The sequence below is a fragment of the Sorex fumeus genome, unplaced genomic scaffold (assembly GCF_029834395.1).
Source record: "Sorex fumeus unplaced genomic scaffold, SorFum_2.1 ptg000028l, whole genome shotgun sequence".
Classification (NCBI taxonomy): domain Eukaryota; kingdom Metazoa; phylum Chordata; class Mammalia; order Eulipotyphla; family Soricidae; genus Sorex; species Sorex fumeus.
In genome coordinates this window covers 11,378,843-11,395,766 of record NW_026606085.1, presented here as the reverse complement: position 1 = coordinate 11,395,766, position 16,924 = coordinate 11,378,843, and the positions used below count along the sequence as shown (strand labels likewise).

Genomic DNA, 16,924 nt, shown 5'->3' with positions numbered 1-16,924 from the left:
GCGGGCAGGTGGGGGGAATTGCCCGGCTTGGATTCCCTACGGGCTGGAGGGGTTTTCCGGCACCGGCTCTGGTTTCGGCGTCGGAAGGGCAGAACCGACCCCGACGGGCAACCCGCGCGCGCGCCCTGCGTCCCGGGTCCGCGCCGCTCCCGCCCGCCGGGTCCGCCCTGCCCGGCCCCGCCCCGCCCGGTCCGGCCCGGCCCCGTGGGCGGCGCGAGGGGCGTCGGGGCGCCGGCACCTGGCGGGAGCGCACGCGGCCGCGGGAACAATGGGGCTGGGCGCGCGGGGGGCCTGGGCCGCGCTGGCCCTGGGGGTGTTGCTGGTCATGGCGCTGCTCAAGGCGGCTGTGGACGGGCTGGACTCAGCGGGTGAGTGACCGCGGGGCGCGAGGGAGGGGGTCCCGGGGCCGGCGCTGTCTCGGGCTTCGGGGCACCCCGATTTCTGCGCAGCGTCCGGAGGCAGCGGGCAGGGAGCGGGCAGGGGCACCCCCTCCTGCCGGACCTCAGCCGGTGCGCAGCGCTGCTGAACCCCCCCCACCCCCCCGCCCAGGCCTCTGCGGGGACCCGGCCCAATTCGCGCCCACCGCGACCCCGGAGCTCGCGCGCTCCGTGCAAACGCGGGCTCCCCTTTGTCAGCCGTCCCAGCTCCCGGAGAAGTCGGGGAAAGGGACCCGAGTTGGGAAAACTCCGATAAAGAGACCCAAGTTCTCAGGGGGAACCCCAGGCCCCGCGCCCACCCCCCACCCCACCCATCCCCGGCGGCTCCCGGTTTAAAATTCGCTCCGAGCACTGCGTGCGTCGCCCCGAAGCGCCTTTCGCCCCAGCAGGAAGACAAAGACGACCGTTTGCGGGGGCTCCACGGGTACCCCCCTCGCGCCAGCTGGGCCAGCTGGACAATGGGCAGTTTCTGTTCTGCCGGATTCTGTTGTTTGCCGGGTCGCAGGTGCGATGCCCTGGCCCTGCATGCCTCATTCTGAGCTCACTGAGGAAAGGAACCATCCGTGAAATCATGCTTATCCCGTGTTCAGTCTTTTGGGAGGATGTTTTATTGTAAAAGTGAAAAATCTGAGCCCAACCTGTGTATCTTGATACTAATTTTATATCTATATCTATGGGGGTAGGGGGTTCTCCACTTCGTTATTTTGTGAAAGTAAACCTTTCTTTTAATGAATTACTGACCAGAAAAATCTAATTGCCGGAGCTTTTCGGAGAGGGATGGGGGTGGGGGTCCAAGTAACAGGAACTTTCTAAAGCAAGCCCCAGGCTTAACTAGTTGCCAGGGCCAGAGAGATATATTGCAAGGGTTCTGCTACTCACCGCTAACCCTGATTAGACCCGGCAATGCATAAGGTCCTCACACACCACCTGGAGAGATCCCTGAGCACCACCGATGTAACCCCAAAGCAAAAGCGAACCATAAGGAGTATCACTTCGAAGCTGAAATGAATACTTAGTCTATTCCACTTAGTAGCTTTAACTTTCTTTTCCTCCATTTAGTGCCTTGTTATCTTCCTACTCAGTCTTTCTGTCTTCCCTGCTGGGTAGCACACACACCTGGCCATCCCCACTACATTGTCTTTTAGAGTTGAAAGCACTGGAGGTGCTTCCTAAGTATATTCTGGAAAAAGGAAGAAAGATCTCAGAGCTGGAAACTCTTCCTCAAAGGCGGGGTGGGGGCAGGAAATGATCCCTAAGAGTTAAAGGCAAGTGTGGGGAGGAGCTCTAGGCCTGTTTTCAGGGTGCACTGAAATCACTGCTGATGAATCAGACTTCAGCATCAAGAGAGAGAATCAAAGGGGCAACTTTTCATTTGGAGGTTGAACAGTGGTGCCGCAGCTAGGGAAGAAGAGTTTTTCCTGGGGAAAATCAGCGTTTCGATTCTGATGCTCCGTGTCAACCTCCCCACCGCCCGGTCCAGATCCGATTGTGACTCACTGCAAACAGCTGCCCCCTTTTTGGGATTTCTGAAAGGCTTCTCCCAACTTCTGTGCAGATTCTGTGCCCCTCACAAGGCCAGGCTCGGAACTCCACAGCACCGGCAGTGACTGGGTTCTCAGCAAGCAGCCGCATCTGTAGAGAGTCCCAACCTTGCTTTTGGGGATGGAAGGGAGTGTGGGTCCATGCAGAAAGAACCCCGAACACAGTGACAGTGGAGCCTGTGGGATTTGTATTGGGGGTTTTCCCTTGAGGTGCAGGTGCTAGCTTTGTGGGAAGCAGACTACTTCCTCTCTCACTATGCGCTGGGTACTTATATAGCTCACTTATAAAAAAGGCCCAACCTGAATTAAACATTCTGAAAAGTTGCCCAACTGCTGGGGCATAGAATTCTTTAGGCTTTATCCAGCTCCTACCATGAAGGCATCAATTCAAAATGAAAATCCTGGGACTGGAGCGATAGGCCAGTGGGTTGGACGTTTGTCTTGCATCCCATCTGATCCTTTGAGCCTGCCAGGAGTGATCCCTGAGTACAGAACTAGGAATAAGGGAGCACTGAGCACTCCTGGGAGTGTGGCTCCCCCCAAAATAGTAGACCTGCCTACTTCATCACCTCTCGATTGTATGAAGTTTGGGGTGTTGATCATATGCAATCTGGAGGTGCTTCTTCCCACTGTCCTCTCTTGGAGGGGTCAGACCAGGGCAATGCACAGTGCACAGTGGCCTCCAGGAATACTGTCGCAGTCACTGTTTTCTGTCTAGAAAATGCACCGTGAACACTGGAGAGAGAGTACAGGTCAGGGACTTCACTATGACTGCCACAACTTTGACCCACTTATCCCCCCAGCTAGGAACAACCTCAGAACACTTCTGGGTGTGGCCCCCAAACCAGATACGAGATTTAAAAAAAGCCACGTATTTGGGGGTTACTGGGGGGCCTCCTGTCCTCTGCCCTTCATTCTCCCTCTCACAAATAGCATTTTCCGGAAGAGGAAAGGACAGGCTGGCTGGCTGGAGTCAGGGTCTTGGCCAGCCTTCCGGCCACAGGGACAAACATGCAGCTTCCTGTGAAAGCTCCCCGAGCCCAGCCCAGGGATAGAAGGAAGATGTGGCCGGATATTGTTTTCCACATGGAGTATTCTTTCCTCAGTTTCTCTTTCCTTTTGCAGGGGGGTCATCAGGCTCAGAGAATACTGCGTTACAAGGAAACTCTGCTAACCAAACAGGTGAGTTTTTTAAACCCAGAGATGAATTTCCTCTGTCTTGCCAGCACAGACCTACCGGGGAAAGGCGCAGACACCTGCCTACGCAGGGTCACTTAACCTTGACTTAGTTCTCTATTTTTGTTTTTTTTTTTTGAGGTGGGGGGCACGCCCCAAGCTGTGCTTAGGAGGCTGCGGGTTCAGGCAGGATGCGGGTCCTCTACCCTCAGCACTTCAGGACCTCCAGGCCATATCCCAGAGGTGCCTAGCATCCAACTGGGGTGGGCCACATGTGTCAGCCTTAGCCCACCTGAGCTGTCTCTAGTCCCAAGTTCCTCATTCTGGAACCCCGGACCTGAAGGCCTGAACTTGGGAAACACAAAGAAATGACCCTTGGGGCTGGAGCCATAGTACAGTGGTAGGGTGTTTGCCTTGCATGCGTCTGACCCAGGTTTGATTCCCAGCATCCCATATGGTCCCCTGAGCACTGCCAGGGGTAATTCCTGAGTGCAGAGCCAGGAGTAACCCCTGTGCATCGCCAGGTGTGACCCAAAAAGCAAAAAAAAAAAAAAAAAAAAAATGAATGACCCTTGATGGGATGCAGAGTCTCCGCTCCCCAAAGGTGGGACTTCATCCTAAAAGCGGATGTGTTCTGTGGCCCACACTGAGTCCGGAGGTTTGCACTCTGCCTCTGATGTGAAATGTGAGGACCGAGGGCCCGGGACTTGCTGGTAAGCTACACTTAGCTGCCTCCATCGTGCTTGCTGAACTCCCAGGAGACCCCATTCACGCTGCTCCCCCTGCAGACCTGGGCCCACCCTGTCTCTTTCCTGGTGAAGCCCTTTGTGCTTTAGTCTGGAGCAAACAGCTACTTCCTCGGAACCCCAGGCTTGCCACAGGGAAAAGGACAGGAAGCGGCCCAGGCCGGAACGTCTGCAGGAAACCTGGAGGGACCTAGTACTGTTTATCTTCTCGCTGTCTTCAATCAGAAAACTAGAGAGGAGAATCCACGTCCTACCTTAGGTCCATCAGCAGCTGCTGCCGATCCGGGGGCAGCTGGGATGTGTCGTGGCTGTGTTTTGTTTACGGTGTGAACCATAGTTTGGTGTTTCGGGGCTTTGTGGAGCTTTTACACTCGTGACTCTGCTCAGTTTCTGGTCTTGCCTGATCATTCTCGCTCCCGACCTCGGTTCCTGGCTGCATAGCAAAGCATCCTTTGCTAGTTCCAGGAGTGTCCCAAAGGGGACAGTGACTGTTGGGCAGATGTCAGAATTTTTTTCAAATCTGAGGCCCCCAGCAGTGCTTGAGGGCTTCCAGGATTGCACCAGGCAGTATTGGGGAAAGGGGGGCTGCTCGGTGACTCATTCTTGCAGGTCAGACGCTTGACCTGTGTGCTGAGGAGTTTAAACTGCTTCAGCTGAGGAGGGGGACTCTCAAGCCCGTCGGCGAGTTAGCGGTGCTGTTCTCAGAGCAGCCGCAGGCCCTCGGCTAGCGCGTTGGTTCGGTTTCACACCAGACTCAGAACTAAAGGAACTTGCCCGAGGTACCACCCGGGACTTAAAACTCCGTCCTGGATGTTTTCTACACTCTGCAGCTCTGCACCCACTTCCTGAAACATGCGGCTAACAGCTGCTGTTTGGTGAAGAAATAACACCACTGATGTCAGTGTGAATGGTCGTTAGAGATCAACAGGCTGAGAGGAGAGCTTACGAAGGGGAGTTCAAATGTCCCCCCAGCACAAGGATGTTTATTGAGGAGAAAAGCAAACACCGCTTCAAGAGGCCAATGAGGCAGTTCTTTATAATTTATACGTAAGAGTAGCGCCATTTATTCAGCTATGGATTAAGCTGACTGAAGCAGGCATGAACTCCATATGAGACAGTTCTTTTTTTAACAAACAAACACTGTCCTCCCGTTGTTCATCAATTTGCTCAAGCGGACCCAGAAAGTCTCCATTTTGAGACTTGTTGTTACTGTGTTTGGCATATTGAATACGTCACAGGGAGCTTGCCAGGCTTTGCCACAGGCGAGATACTCTCAGTAGCTTGCCGGGCTCTCCGAGAGGGGCGGAGGAATCAAACCTGGCTCGGCCGGGCTGGCTGTGCGCAAGGCAGATGCCCTACTGCTGACTGCTGTGCTATTGCTCCAGCCCTTCTTTTAAAAAAAAAAAATGTTATTCTCCATATCTTCTTTGAATCTTGGGAAGCTTTATACAGCTTGTATGTTCTACAAGCTATTGATCTTTTCTTCCATGGTAACTTAAAACAAGTACAGCAGGGAGGTCTTTTGCCACCGGAGCTTCTGACCTGGGTTAGAGCATCCCCCATGAACCCCCAAGCCCTGCCAGGAGTGACCCTTGAGTGCAGAGCCAGAGGTCAGCCCTGAGCACCCTTGGGACTGTTCAACCCCCTCACCCCCCAACCAAAGAAACTTTCTAATTGTTGAAACGTTGTTTGCACTTATTGTTTTACCAGTTTACCTAGAGCTATTTGTTTGGTACTTTGTATCTGGCAGCCATCCCAAAAGGAAAATAACATTTTTCTTTGGCAGACTCCCGGATAATTCTTATCCCAGAAGTGTATTGTTGGGGAGCGCTGCCTCCAGAGGTCCCCAGTCTCGCCTGTCTCCTGGGTTCAGGCTCTTGCCTCTGCTGGGCTTCCTGGCCTCGTCCACGTGCCTAATGGCATCTGGGCCCTTCTTCCTCTCGGCACCTAACACTGTCTGACCCTGAGGATTTGGGGGACTTGTGAGACCAATGCCAATTCTGGAACTAATGAAAGCATTGATGATAGATATTTTCTAAACGTCACTAGCCCTGCTCCAGTCTTCCCTGTTATTGCAGCCAATTTTTGTTTATCTAACCTCTGCCTGTGCTTCCTTTCCAATTGCACGGCTGAATTATTTTTTTTTTTCATATGCCCTAATCATTACACAGGATGACCGTGCTTCTGGCATTCACCTGGTTGATACATTTGCAGTTCCAGAGAGAAGCATGTCCCAAATTCCTTGTCTGGCAAAAGCGTCTCTATAAAGGTGTGGAAATGGTAACAGATGTAACAAAAAAGTAACAAATTCCCAGGTTACTTTTTCTTCCACATATCCGTGCACCGATATAGGGGAATGTGACGTAGTTCAGGCTGGTCTCAGCAGTGATCCAACTGTGAGCCTGAAAGTGGATTTCTCCCTAGCTCTGGGTTCTTGAGGATTGTATGAAAGATTTTAAACAAAACTGAGATGCTTAGGAAGCTGACTTTTATTGTACAGTTCGTGGAGATGGGTCTGGGGCCTCCCCGATGCCCAGGCCTCTGCTCACGGGTGTGGAGACTCAGGAGGGAGGGACAGAAACTGTGTGAGTAGCTAAGTAGGAAGTGGGGCATGAGCTGAGTTGTGGTCTTGTGGTGGCCGTAGGTGGTTGTGTGTGCACAGGCAGGGCCACCCTGCAGCTGTGTGGGAAAGCAGAAAACGGAAATTCGGTCTGAGTTCCAGCAGCCTCGCCTAGCTGGGGAAAAGTGGGAAATTTGTCTGTGGGAACGTTACCAACTTCTCTGCCCTTCTGCTGTGGTGGTTTGCAGCCCCAGATACAGTCGGGAACTGGAGCCATGCTGCTGTTATTTCCCGAGGCACAGCTAATCACAGCTCGATCACACCTGGCATGTGATGGCGCGCTGACCGCTCTCGCTCTCACCGACCTCCGACTGGGACCGGCTGCCCTGATGGCCCGAGAATCCTGAGAGGGCTCTCTAATATCCTAAGTCTCAGTCTGAGGGGTTGGAGATAAGGAAAAACCCTGGGGAAACCCAGGAGATGGTGTTTATGGGGTGGGTGGAGAAGAGGGTGTGATGAATGGGGTGAGGACAGATTTTGAAAGAAGACTGACCCAAGAGTGCAGAAACCCCCCCCATGTGCTGAGAAGTGCAAAAACAGAACAGAAATGAGAGGAAAAACAAAGATGGTCTAGATGATAACTCAGTTCCTCCTCCCTCCGCTCCCCGACCCTCACCGCCGCCCCCCCCCCAGAAAAGACTGCAAAAAAGCCACAGCTGAGGGTAGTTACTGCCATCTGGGTGAAGCCTGCAGGGCCTGGCCATGGTCACTGGGTCCCCAGCAGCACTGGGTAGCCGAGTCCTGTCTGCTAGCTGATGGTGCCTCCTGTTCCCACACACAGTGAAACTGACCCCTGGGGCATGCAGCCGGGGAAGTGGATGCTGTTCCAGGAAGAGGCCCCTGGCATTCATTCCCCCTGGGTGTACTCTGATGATAAATTCTCGTAGGGGGTCCAGGGAACAGAGGGAAGACAGCCGTTGCCTTGCATGTGTGAGACACGGGATTCAAGTACCAGCATCATTACAAGATATTCGTGATGAGCATCTGAAATAGAAGTCACACATGTCCAAGTAAAATGGAAAGGTTCAAAGAGCACTAGGGAAGAGGAATATGTGCCCACTCCTGGCTCCGTGAGCCCCTCCTTCAGGTTTTCTCAGCCGCATGTTACAATGCCAGCCAGAGTTGCGTCTGACTCCTCCCTGGGGCATGTCTCCTGCTGCTCCTTCTTCCCACCCCGAGGGCAGCCGTCCTTTATCCCATGGAGTCCAGACTCACTTTGATCTGCCTTGTTTGTTTGCTTTGGTTATTTATATTCCAAAATGGGAGAGAAACCATCCGGGAATTGTCCTTTACTTCCTGCCAAGTCCACCTAATGTGATCAGCCAGGTTGTTCGTGCGTGTGCGCACTCAGGGGCATGTGTGTGCTCAGGCATGCACGTCTTGGGTTTGCATGTGCTCAGGCATATGTGTGCTCAAGGGTATGCATGCTCAGGCATGCAAGAGCTGAGAGGCGGGTTCTCTTTTTAATTGCTGAGTAGTATTCCACCTGGCAGCTCCCCCAGGGCTGCTCAGATACGTACATCCCACCTAGGTTCAATCCATAGCCACTGAACTTCTGGGCGCTGGGATAAGCTCTTGCAGTGGTGCTGGCTGGTCCTGGGATGGAAAGGGACAGACACAGAACGATCTCTCACATGGGACTTGAAGAGACACAGAGGACCAGTGGTAATACAGGGAGAACTGGTACACTTAGCTGAGTTTGAGGGGAGAGGGGCAGTGTGTGAGAGGGAGGGGTGGGATCCTTGAGGGAGAAGAATCACGTGCATGGGAAACCTCCAATGACAATACTGGACATCGCAGAGCCCCAGTCAGAACAATCCAGAGACCAGCTCCAGGGGTTTCCCAGGGGGTGATCTGGGGAAGAAGCACCTGGGCAGGCATGAAGGGGAGGGGGAAGAAGCACCTGGGCAGCCCCTCCTGCAGAATAAACACCCTGGCTGGAGGGTGGTGTTGCTTAGGAACTCAGAAGCAGCTTTATCCCGGGGTTCCTTCCCCTAACAGCCCAGCTTCTCTGCAGCCTCCTCTGGACAGGTGTGTCCATTCTGAACCAGCTCCTCCCGGCTCCTCCATTATTTCACTCTGTCTGGACAGATGCTTCCGCTCTTGATGTACTAAGCGTGTCACAAAACCAAACTCAAGTCTACAGGTCCGTGAATGCTGTAAGAAGCAGATTCAACCACAAGCCCCTATTCTCATTAGTAAATCGCGTTTGGGGTTTTGGGTCAACATCTGGCACCAATCAGGGCCAGAGGTGGGGGTTGGGTGTGGGGGCTGGGGGGGCCGTCCAGAGATAGAGCCCCAGGTTACAGCGTGTAGAGCCCTTCATCCTCCTGGTCCCAAAAGAAATCTTTAATTTCATATGCCAGCAAGTAAATCAGCATTCACTATTTTGCCACACTAGGGCCACACCCAGCTGTGCTCAGGGCTCACTCCTGGCTCTGTGCTCCTATGCGGGCACCGGAAGTCTCACCCGGGTCTGCCCAAGAAGCCAGTGCCCTGGGCTCCCTCCCCAGCTCTGCACTGTCGTGAGCAAAAAGCGTTTGCATGCTTTGGCTGTGAGTTTCATGAACTTTGCAAAGTCCAGGCAGTTTGGATCACTTTCCTGAGGTGGCTAAAATCTCTACAAACACTTAATTTTTAAAAACTCCTTCTTTTTCCCTTTTTTGTGGCTTTTACTGGGGCTCACACTTGGTTGTGGTGCCAAGGACCCCAGAGCGCAGTGCGCCTGAGCCACCACATGAGGGCGCTGATGGCGGGGGAGACCCCACGTTGGGAATTCCAGGCCACAGGCTTGCGAAGTCAGATCTCCGCACAAGCGCCAATGACGGCTTTTCCCGTGATCTTTCTTCATCTTTTTTTCTTTTTTCGCTTTGGGACCACACCTGCTGTACTCAGGGCTTACCCCTGACTGTGCACTCAGCAGTCACTCCTGGCTGGCTCAGGGGGCCATATGGGGTGCCGTGGGTGCGCCCGTGCAAGGCTCCCTGCGCCTCGATGATTTTCTGTTGTGGCAGCTGCGTGCAGCAGTGTTTGGGTTGGTGGTGTTAGCTCCTGGCCCACTTGCAAAGCTCTTTGCTCCACCACTTGGGCGTAGTCTCTAGCTTGTGGTCAATAATTAAGTAACTTGATTCTACTTAATTTCTCTACCCAAGAATTCTAGGAGGGGTTCACACCCGGCGATGCACAGGAGTTACTCCTGGCTCTGCGCTCAAGAATTACTCCTGGTGGTGTGGGATGCTAGGAATCCATACGGGATGCTAGGAATCAAACCCAGGTTGGCTGAGTGCAAGGCAAACGCCCTACCCGCTGTGCTCTCATACCAGCCCTGCTAGTTCTTATTTTTAAGTATCTGATGCTTTCCGAACCAGCGATAACCCTGAGCACAGTGAATGACCCTGGAAAACCAGAACTTCGATGGGGGGAGTTCTGACTTTTACTGCTTCCTTGGAGTTAGGACTGTTTCAGGAGACCAGAGGATCTGATACAGATGAGTGAAAATGTGCACAGGGAATGGAAGAGAAAACTGGTTCCAGCACACAGGGGCTTCTGGACATTTACGAAAACTTAGTGTTACTGGGACCAGAGCTATAGCACGTGGGTAGGGTACTTGCTTTACACATGGCTCACTAGGGTTTGTTGCAACCATGGTCAGGAGTAATTCCTGAATGCAGTCGGGAGAAAGCCCTGAGCAGTGCAACCCTAAAGCAGACAGACAGAAAGTGTTGCAATGCAATAAGTTCCCTCTGAGGGTGGACCAAGGGGCGGGGTGCAGACACCCTGGGTGGACTCCACGATAAAAAATAAATTTTCCTGGGATGGAGAAATTAGTACAGTGGGTAGGGGGCTTGTCTTGTCTTCCAGGTTCCATCCCCTGTAGCCCCCAAATAAAAATTACCTTTCGCCATCCTAACTTTTTGAAAGGTCCCCTGTTGACCTATCTCAGTTTTCATTAACCTTTTCCCCCTTAAAATATGAGAAGGGGAAGGACTTAGGATCTAAAGATTCAGCCTGTTTCCCCATGGTGTTATTTCCTAGGGTCACGCGAGGGTTCTGTGCATTATCCAATGTAAAGCATTTGGGACAGTGCCGTGAGGTGGGTGCATGTGCTGTTGGAACGATGCCCTTTGCCAGGGTGAGAAGTCCGAGTCCTGACAGCAGTTAGTCTGAGAGCTTCCACACTCCTGAGACCTGCAATGGAGTTGGGAATAACTCTGCTCTGTGCCTCTGGTAGCGCCTTGTTGTGTTCATTTGGCCAGTGTTCAGTTTGGTCCTACTGTGTGTTACCCAGTGAGCTGTGGCAAGTGCAGGACTTGAAGGCAGAACAAGAGCCACACTCAGCCCCATATGCCGAGGACTGTGACGCACGTGCAGCTACCTGATACCAGACGGCTCCTGAACACCCGAAACCAAAAAGGCCAGAAAGGCTCCACCTCCAAGGGTGGAGCACCTTTGGGTGGCAGGGCTGATCCTTGTCACCTCATGATCATCTAAGCAGAGCCAGGAGCAGCCCCCACCCCAAGAGAATCTTGTTTGCAACTATTCACACTGAAAATTTTGCAGACTAGACAAGAATTTTGTTCTTTGGAACAGGAATAGAAAATAGAAACTCAATATAAAAGTAGTGTTGGCGATTGCTAGAGTATTTTACTAGTGAGGCACTGCACTGTCCAAATGCAAAGTCTTCGTATTTCTTTCATGCTGCTGTCGATTGGTCTTGTACGAGACCATCTGTTATTCCACTTTCGAAGTTTCCTAACACCCCTGCAGTGAATCTTCCACAGACTACCACCACTACCAAGCCAACAACCACAGTCTCCAGCACCACCACCACCACCACCACCACCACCACCACCACCACCACCACCTCGAAACCCAGAACAAAACCAACAGCCCCTCCAGTCTCAAGCACCGTGACTGTCAATGTCACCACCTTGAAAACTGGAACAACGTCTACAGTACCAGCAGTTAAACCAACGACCACAAAGTCAACACCCCAAACGATGAGTTTGAAGACCACATCCCAGATGTCAACTTCCACAGCTCACAGCAGCACAGACACTTCATCGGTGACAAGTATGTATTCACAGTGACCTTTTTTTTATTTTGTCCGGGTGATAGTCCTATTCTGCAGAAACACAGAGATGTAGACAGTGATCACCTATTGGAAAACTTAGTTGTAGAGATCAGAAAGAGTTATCTGACCATGTAAAAAATGTGCGTTTCTAGGTAAACAATTCATTCCTGGGACTGGCTAACACAGCTGGTAAGGTACTCACCTTGCATGCAGCCAACTGGGGTTCGATCCCCTGAGCACAATCGAGTATGACCCAAAAACCAAACAAATATCCCCAATTATTATTGGTTATGTGAAATAACTGAGAGCAATTTATCCTAATGGGATTTTATTGAATGATCTGAAAACTTGTCATCCATGTTCTAGAATGAAGTACAAAGAAATTGGGAGACTCCCAGCCACATGATTTCTAAACCAGTTATCATAGTAAATCTGGGTTTTAATTCATTTGTACCATAAAGATATTTTTTAATGAGGGCTGGAGAGATAGTATAGGGGTTATGGCGCTTGCCTTGCACATGGCTGACCTGGATTCACTCCCTGTCCCCCCAAAAAAAGATACTAATGGTAATAGATAGTAATCTATTAAGTAATCACAGATCGTATTATCTTGGCGCTAAAGATCCTAAGTTAACCATGGCTGGAGTTTTGTTTAAAAACTAGTGATCAGTTACTCGAACATAGGCTTCGTGATTTCGGGGTTTGTGTGGAGAAGGGGCATACCCAGAGGTGCTGGGGATCAAACCTGGGTCAGCCATATGTAAGGCAAGCACCTTACCCACTGTACTATCCCTCCAGCCCCTTTGGTGTTTTAATGTACTGAAAATAAGCCAAAGCGTATGTAACACAAAACCAAAGCAGTTTACTCAAAAAGGGAAGTTTCAGTTAGAAACTGAAATTTGCTCACAACACTGGACCTACTTCAAAGATTACAGCGCTCATTCCTGTATGGTATTAAGGATTCATATTTACAAATATATGTGCATGCAATATATATATTTATTTCCCAGACAGAGCTATTAGCCATGAGAGCAAGGCTTTTTTTTCTTTTTTGAGAGCAAGCTTTAATATTCAGTGTTGTTTTTTTTAATCACTGAAAGCCTCTGTTTTCTTCCAGTCACAGCAACTATTAATTCCAAAGAAAAGAAAGGATCCAAGTTTGACATTGGCAGTTTTGTTGGCGGTATTGTATTAACAATGGGAGTATTAACAATCTTTTATGCTGGATGCAAAATGTATTATTCAAGAAGAGGCATTCGCTATAGCACCATGTGAGTTTGGCCATTGTTTCTTATCTAAGCTTCATGACAGGGGGGTGGACAGTGTAATGACCCAAGTTAGTGTCCAGGACAGGGATGAGTAACTCAGATCTGTGATATTCCCAAACAGTTGACCCAACTATCTGGTCTCACTCAGCTACTCCTTTGCTCTCTATGACAAATTTCCTGATACTGTCATTCCCCCCAATTTCATCAGGGTGAAAAGCTGTTTACCTCTTACAGACTTTCGGAGGTAAAATCTCCACTAAGTAATTAATGCACACTTTGAAATATTCTTTTCCTGTTTCTTCACGGTGCTGCCCATGCTCCTGTAAAAGGGATGCAGAGTGTACAGTGCTCAAGACAATTGTCACTGCTTGTTTATAAATCAGCCCACTGCATACATAGGGGGGTAGAGAAAACTGGTCAGAGAAGTAACCTGCCTACCAGAAATGACCTAGACCATCATTTGACTAACAGGTGTTTTTTTTAAGGTGATTGTGACTTTTCTGTTTCAGCGATGAACATGAAGCCATCATCTAAATAAATGTGGACCAATGGGAAGAAGAGTGATGCAGCCCTATCTATTAATGTGGTTTAAAGTAATGCTCAGTTCTTAAAAAAAACCATACACACACACACACACACACACACACACACACTACACACACAAGCCAGGCAGATTAACGTACGATATAGTATATAAACATGTAAGGAGTCCTCCTGATACAGGTCAAGGGTTTGGGGATTTTTGTGAAAGGTTAGCTCAAAGGTTATATTCACTTTTACTAACATTAGGCCTGTCCCATTTCTTTGTGGCATTGGATCTGAAACTGGAAGATAATGCCAGCTAAACATAAATAAGGAGCTTGTCACAGCAGAAATTTCATGAGTAAACAAGGTCGTACACATAATTTTAATTCTTCCTTAAAAGTATCAATATATTGTTTATGAGGCTTAGTGCTTGGTTTAGAAATTGTACGCATCTAACATCGATTAAATATAACCTGTTATCATGCCTGGATTTTAGTCCTGACAGAAAGTCTTTAGACAAATGTACTCTTAAGAATTTTGAGTTTTCAATGGAGGTTGGTATTTTCTTTTGAAGTGTCAGTAAATTGCAATGTTTAACATAGTATCTAGATTAAGAACTGGATTATATGCTGCTGTAAGAATATTGTCACCACTGGAAATTGCTTTATTTCATATGTAGCTGTTATTTAGTACATTATTTCTGTTATGTGGAGCTGCTTTCATTATCTAGAAATGTCTAATGCAGTGTCTCAAGGCAGGGATTATGGGGCTACATTTTTCGTGCACTGTAATTTCACTCCAAGACAGCATCTCTACTAAACAGCAGTGTGTTCTTGACTATTCCACTGAGGAGACCCTTTCAGGTATGGTGGAGAGAAAGCACAGTATTGCAGAACACCATATAAGCCAACATATTTTGAAGTATTTTTAGTTTATACTCAAAACTCAGGGTCAAGTACTGAAGGTAAATATGTCTATCTTGGTCAAAGTAAACTGCACCAAAATGACCAAAGGTGTCCTAATGAACACATTTAACACATAACTTTTGTGACCAGCCTTTTGGTTTGTAGAATGCCATATATTGAGAATTTATAGAGAATTTATAGAATGCACTCACTGTGCATTAGGTCTAGTTAGTTCACAGATGCACTGTATTTGAATTACTTGGGAAGAGATGTGGGCTTAAAGAGCCACATTAGTAATATACAATTTACCTAACTGGTCTTTCAGCCAGTGTTTTAATTCTTTGCAAGATGTATTTTTTTAGTAAAGGGCCTTTTAAATCTGTCTGCTACATTCCTGGTATTTCAGAACTTAGTAGACAAGCTAAAGTTTTCTTGAATACTTTTAAGACACATAAAACCATTTTCAAAGTAACATTTGCCTTTAAAGCTTACTATACTTTGGGTTTGAAATATCTTAGTTATAGTATTTACCTACAAATTCATTGCAGCAATTTTTGTATTTTTTGCAAAAATTGAGGTAAACAGTGAGATACAAGTCTTTATTTCTTTTCGGCAGATGTCTTCCAAGTATGTGCTTGTTTTACTAAGTTACTTGAGAATTTATTTGAGGATAGAAACAATCCAGATGGATGTTGAAATAGGGAAAAAAAATCTATGACTTGATAATTTCTTTGAATAATCCATAGTTCAAAAACAGATAAAATTAAGTTCCTACTTTTTTTTGCATTATAATGATCAGCTTTTGATATTGTTACTGAGATCTATTTTTAGAATAAAATTTTTTCACCAGCTAAGAGTCTGCTCTATGGTTTTCTTTCAACAGAAAAAGCCCAACTTCCCTTGTGTGTGAGGCCTGGACAAGCAGTGTCCCCTGCAAGCGTTAGAAATACCCATTTGTGAGCCCTGCTGTGGGTGGATGCAGGAGTAGACCTTAGGAAGACACCTCAAATCCACCACCTGAGATGAGTGTCTGCTGCTAGTTGCTGTCATTCTGTGGGAATGGGCCTAAAACATCATCTGGCCAAAAAACTGTTCTAAATTTGTCTTAATCTTATTTTTTTTGAAGTGTCACATTTCCAAGATGGCCAGCATAGTCCTTAGGGAAGGGATGACCGAAGGCAACCAAGTCTGAGGTGGTACTTTGTGGGACTTCCAGCTTTGCCCTATGGCCAGGGAATCTGTGGTGCATTGCTACAAGGGAGGAGCTTCCTGCTGTAAGAATGGGTGAGTGGTCCTATGAGCAGCTCTGGCCACTCTACTGGTTTGTGCTTTGTAGAGCCAGGACAGCAGCAGAATCCAACAGGTAGAGCTGTCTACAGAGCAAAGCCAGCAGTACCCAAACAATATACTCAGGAAAAGGTTTTCGCAAAGAGTAAAAGATATCTATGCTGAAAATCACACACTGAAAGAAATCAAAAGCAGGAGGATTTCGAGCAGTGGAAGAGGATGTCAACAGTACCAAAAGGAATCTAGACAAGTAAAATTTCTATCAAGATTCCAGTCTTACAAAAGCAGTAAAAACAATCCAGATCTCCTATGAAAACAGCCAAGCAGGGAAAGGTTCTGTGTACGGGCATTATTGCACTAAAGCTGAATGGTTCTGTCCAGGCTCACTTCCTACCAGCATAACTTGAATTCAAGTCACTGTCACACCAACGCTTGCTACTGGGCTAGGCTTTTGTGAAGTACCTATCTACCCAAATCTTACCTATTTTTTAAAAAAACCAACTTGTTTTTTCCCATAAAGTATCGATGTCTTTAGCAGTTACTATAGACAACTATCTCAACAGGTAAGAGTGCATGCAGAAGGCCTGGATTTAAACCCCAACACTTCAGGGTTCCCTAGGCGTGTTTTTAAAAAACGGTCTTGGGCTGGAGCGATAGCACAGCAGGTAGCACATTTGCCTTGCATGCGGCTGTCCCGGGTTCGATTCCCAGCATCCCATATGGTCCCCTGAGCACCGCCAGGAGTGATTCCTGAGTGCAGAGCCAGGAGTAAGCCTTGTGCACTGCCGGATGACACAAGAAGCAAAAATAAATAAATTTTTTTAAATTGTCTTTCAAAAAAAAAAGCCATAATCCTTTGAAAACTGCATCTTAAGAAATATGACTTCTTTATCCTTTCAACCACTATGGACAGGACTGTACAGTAATCAACCACATCCCCTAAACATAGAGTTTTAAAAAATTGTGGGGGTCTAAGGTTAACACACAGTCTTTTACTGCACACCGGGGCAACACACAGCCTTTCACTGCACACTGGGAACCTCCATACTGTCAAAAATGCACACTGCCATGAAAATAGATAAAGGGCACTGGATAAAGAACAGACGTCCACTTTTCTGTAGAATCAGTTTGTAGTGGAGAGAATAATATAATTTGACAGGCCTCTCCAATATAAATAGCTGACAACGAAGAAGAAAATTAGTTGGAGATCTGAGGTTAAGTCCTCCTGCCCATTCCTGCTGCATCCCTATCTCACGTTACGTACTTACACACTCATCCTTTCCTCTCTACAAGAAATGCTCTGCTTCCGGGTGGGCACATTTCTCACTGCTGGCCTTGCTGTTTT

The 16,924-nt window shown here is 48.5% G+C and overlaps 1 protein-coding gene across 1 annotated transcript; it reads left to right on the top strand.

Moving 5' to 3' along the window:
* The first annotated feature begins 239 nt into the window (after positions 1 to 239).
* On the top strand, positions 240 to 15,134 carry TMEM123 (transmembrane protein 123). The gene is made up of 5 exons (XM_056115081.1): positions 240 to 368; positions 3,104 to 3,160; positions 11,288 to 11,593; positions 12,712 to 12,865; positions 13,372 to 15,134. Exons 1-5 carry the CDS (start codon positions 269 to 271, stop codon positions 13,394 to 13,396), a joined length of 642 nt encoding a protein of 213 aa, XP_055971056.1. The 5' UTR covers positions 240 to 268; the 3' UTR covers positions 13,397 to 15,134.
* The last annotated feature ends 1,790 nt before the right edge of the window (positions 15,135 to 16,924 follow it).

Coding starts and splice junctions, on each gene's coding strand:
- TMEM123 (XM_056115081.1), top strand. CDS start 269: ATGGGGCTGGGCGCGCGGGGGGCCTGGGCCGCGCTGGCCCTGGGGGTG. Junction 369..3,103: donor GGACGGGCTGGACTCAGCGG/GTGAGTGACCGC, acceptor TTCCTTTTGCAG/GGGGGTCATCAGGCTCAGAG. Junction 12,866..13,371: donor GGCATTCGCTATAGCACCAT/GTGAGTTTGGCC, acceptor TTTCTGTTTCAG/CGATGAACATGAAGCCATCA.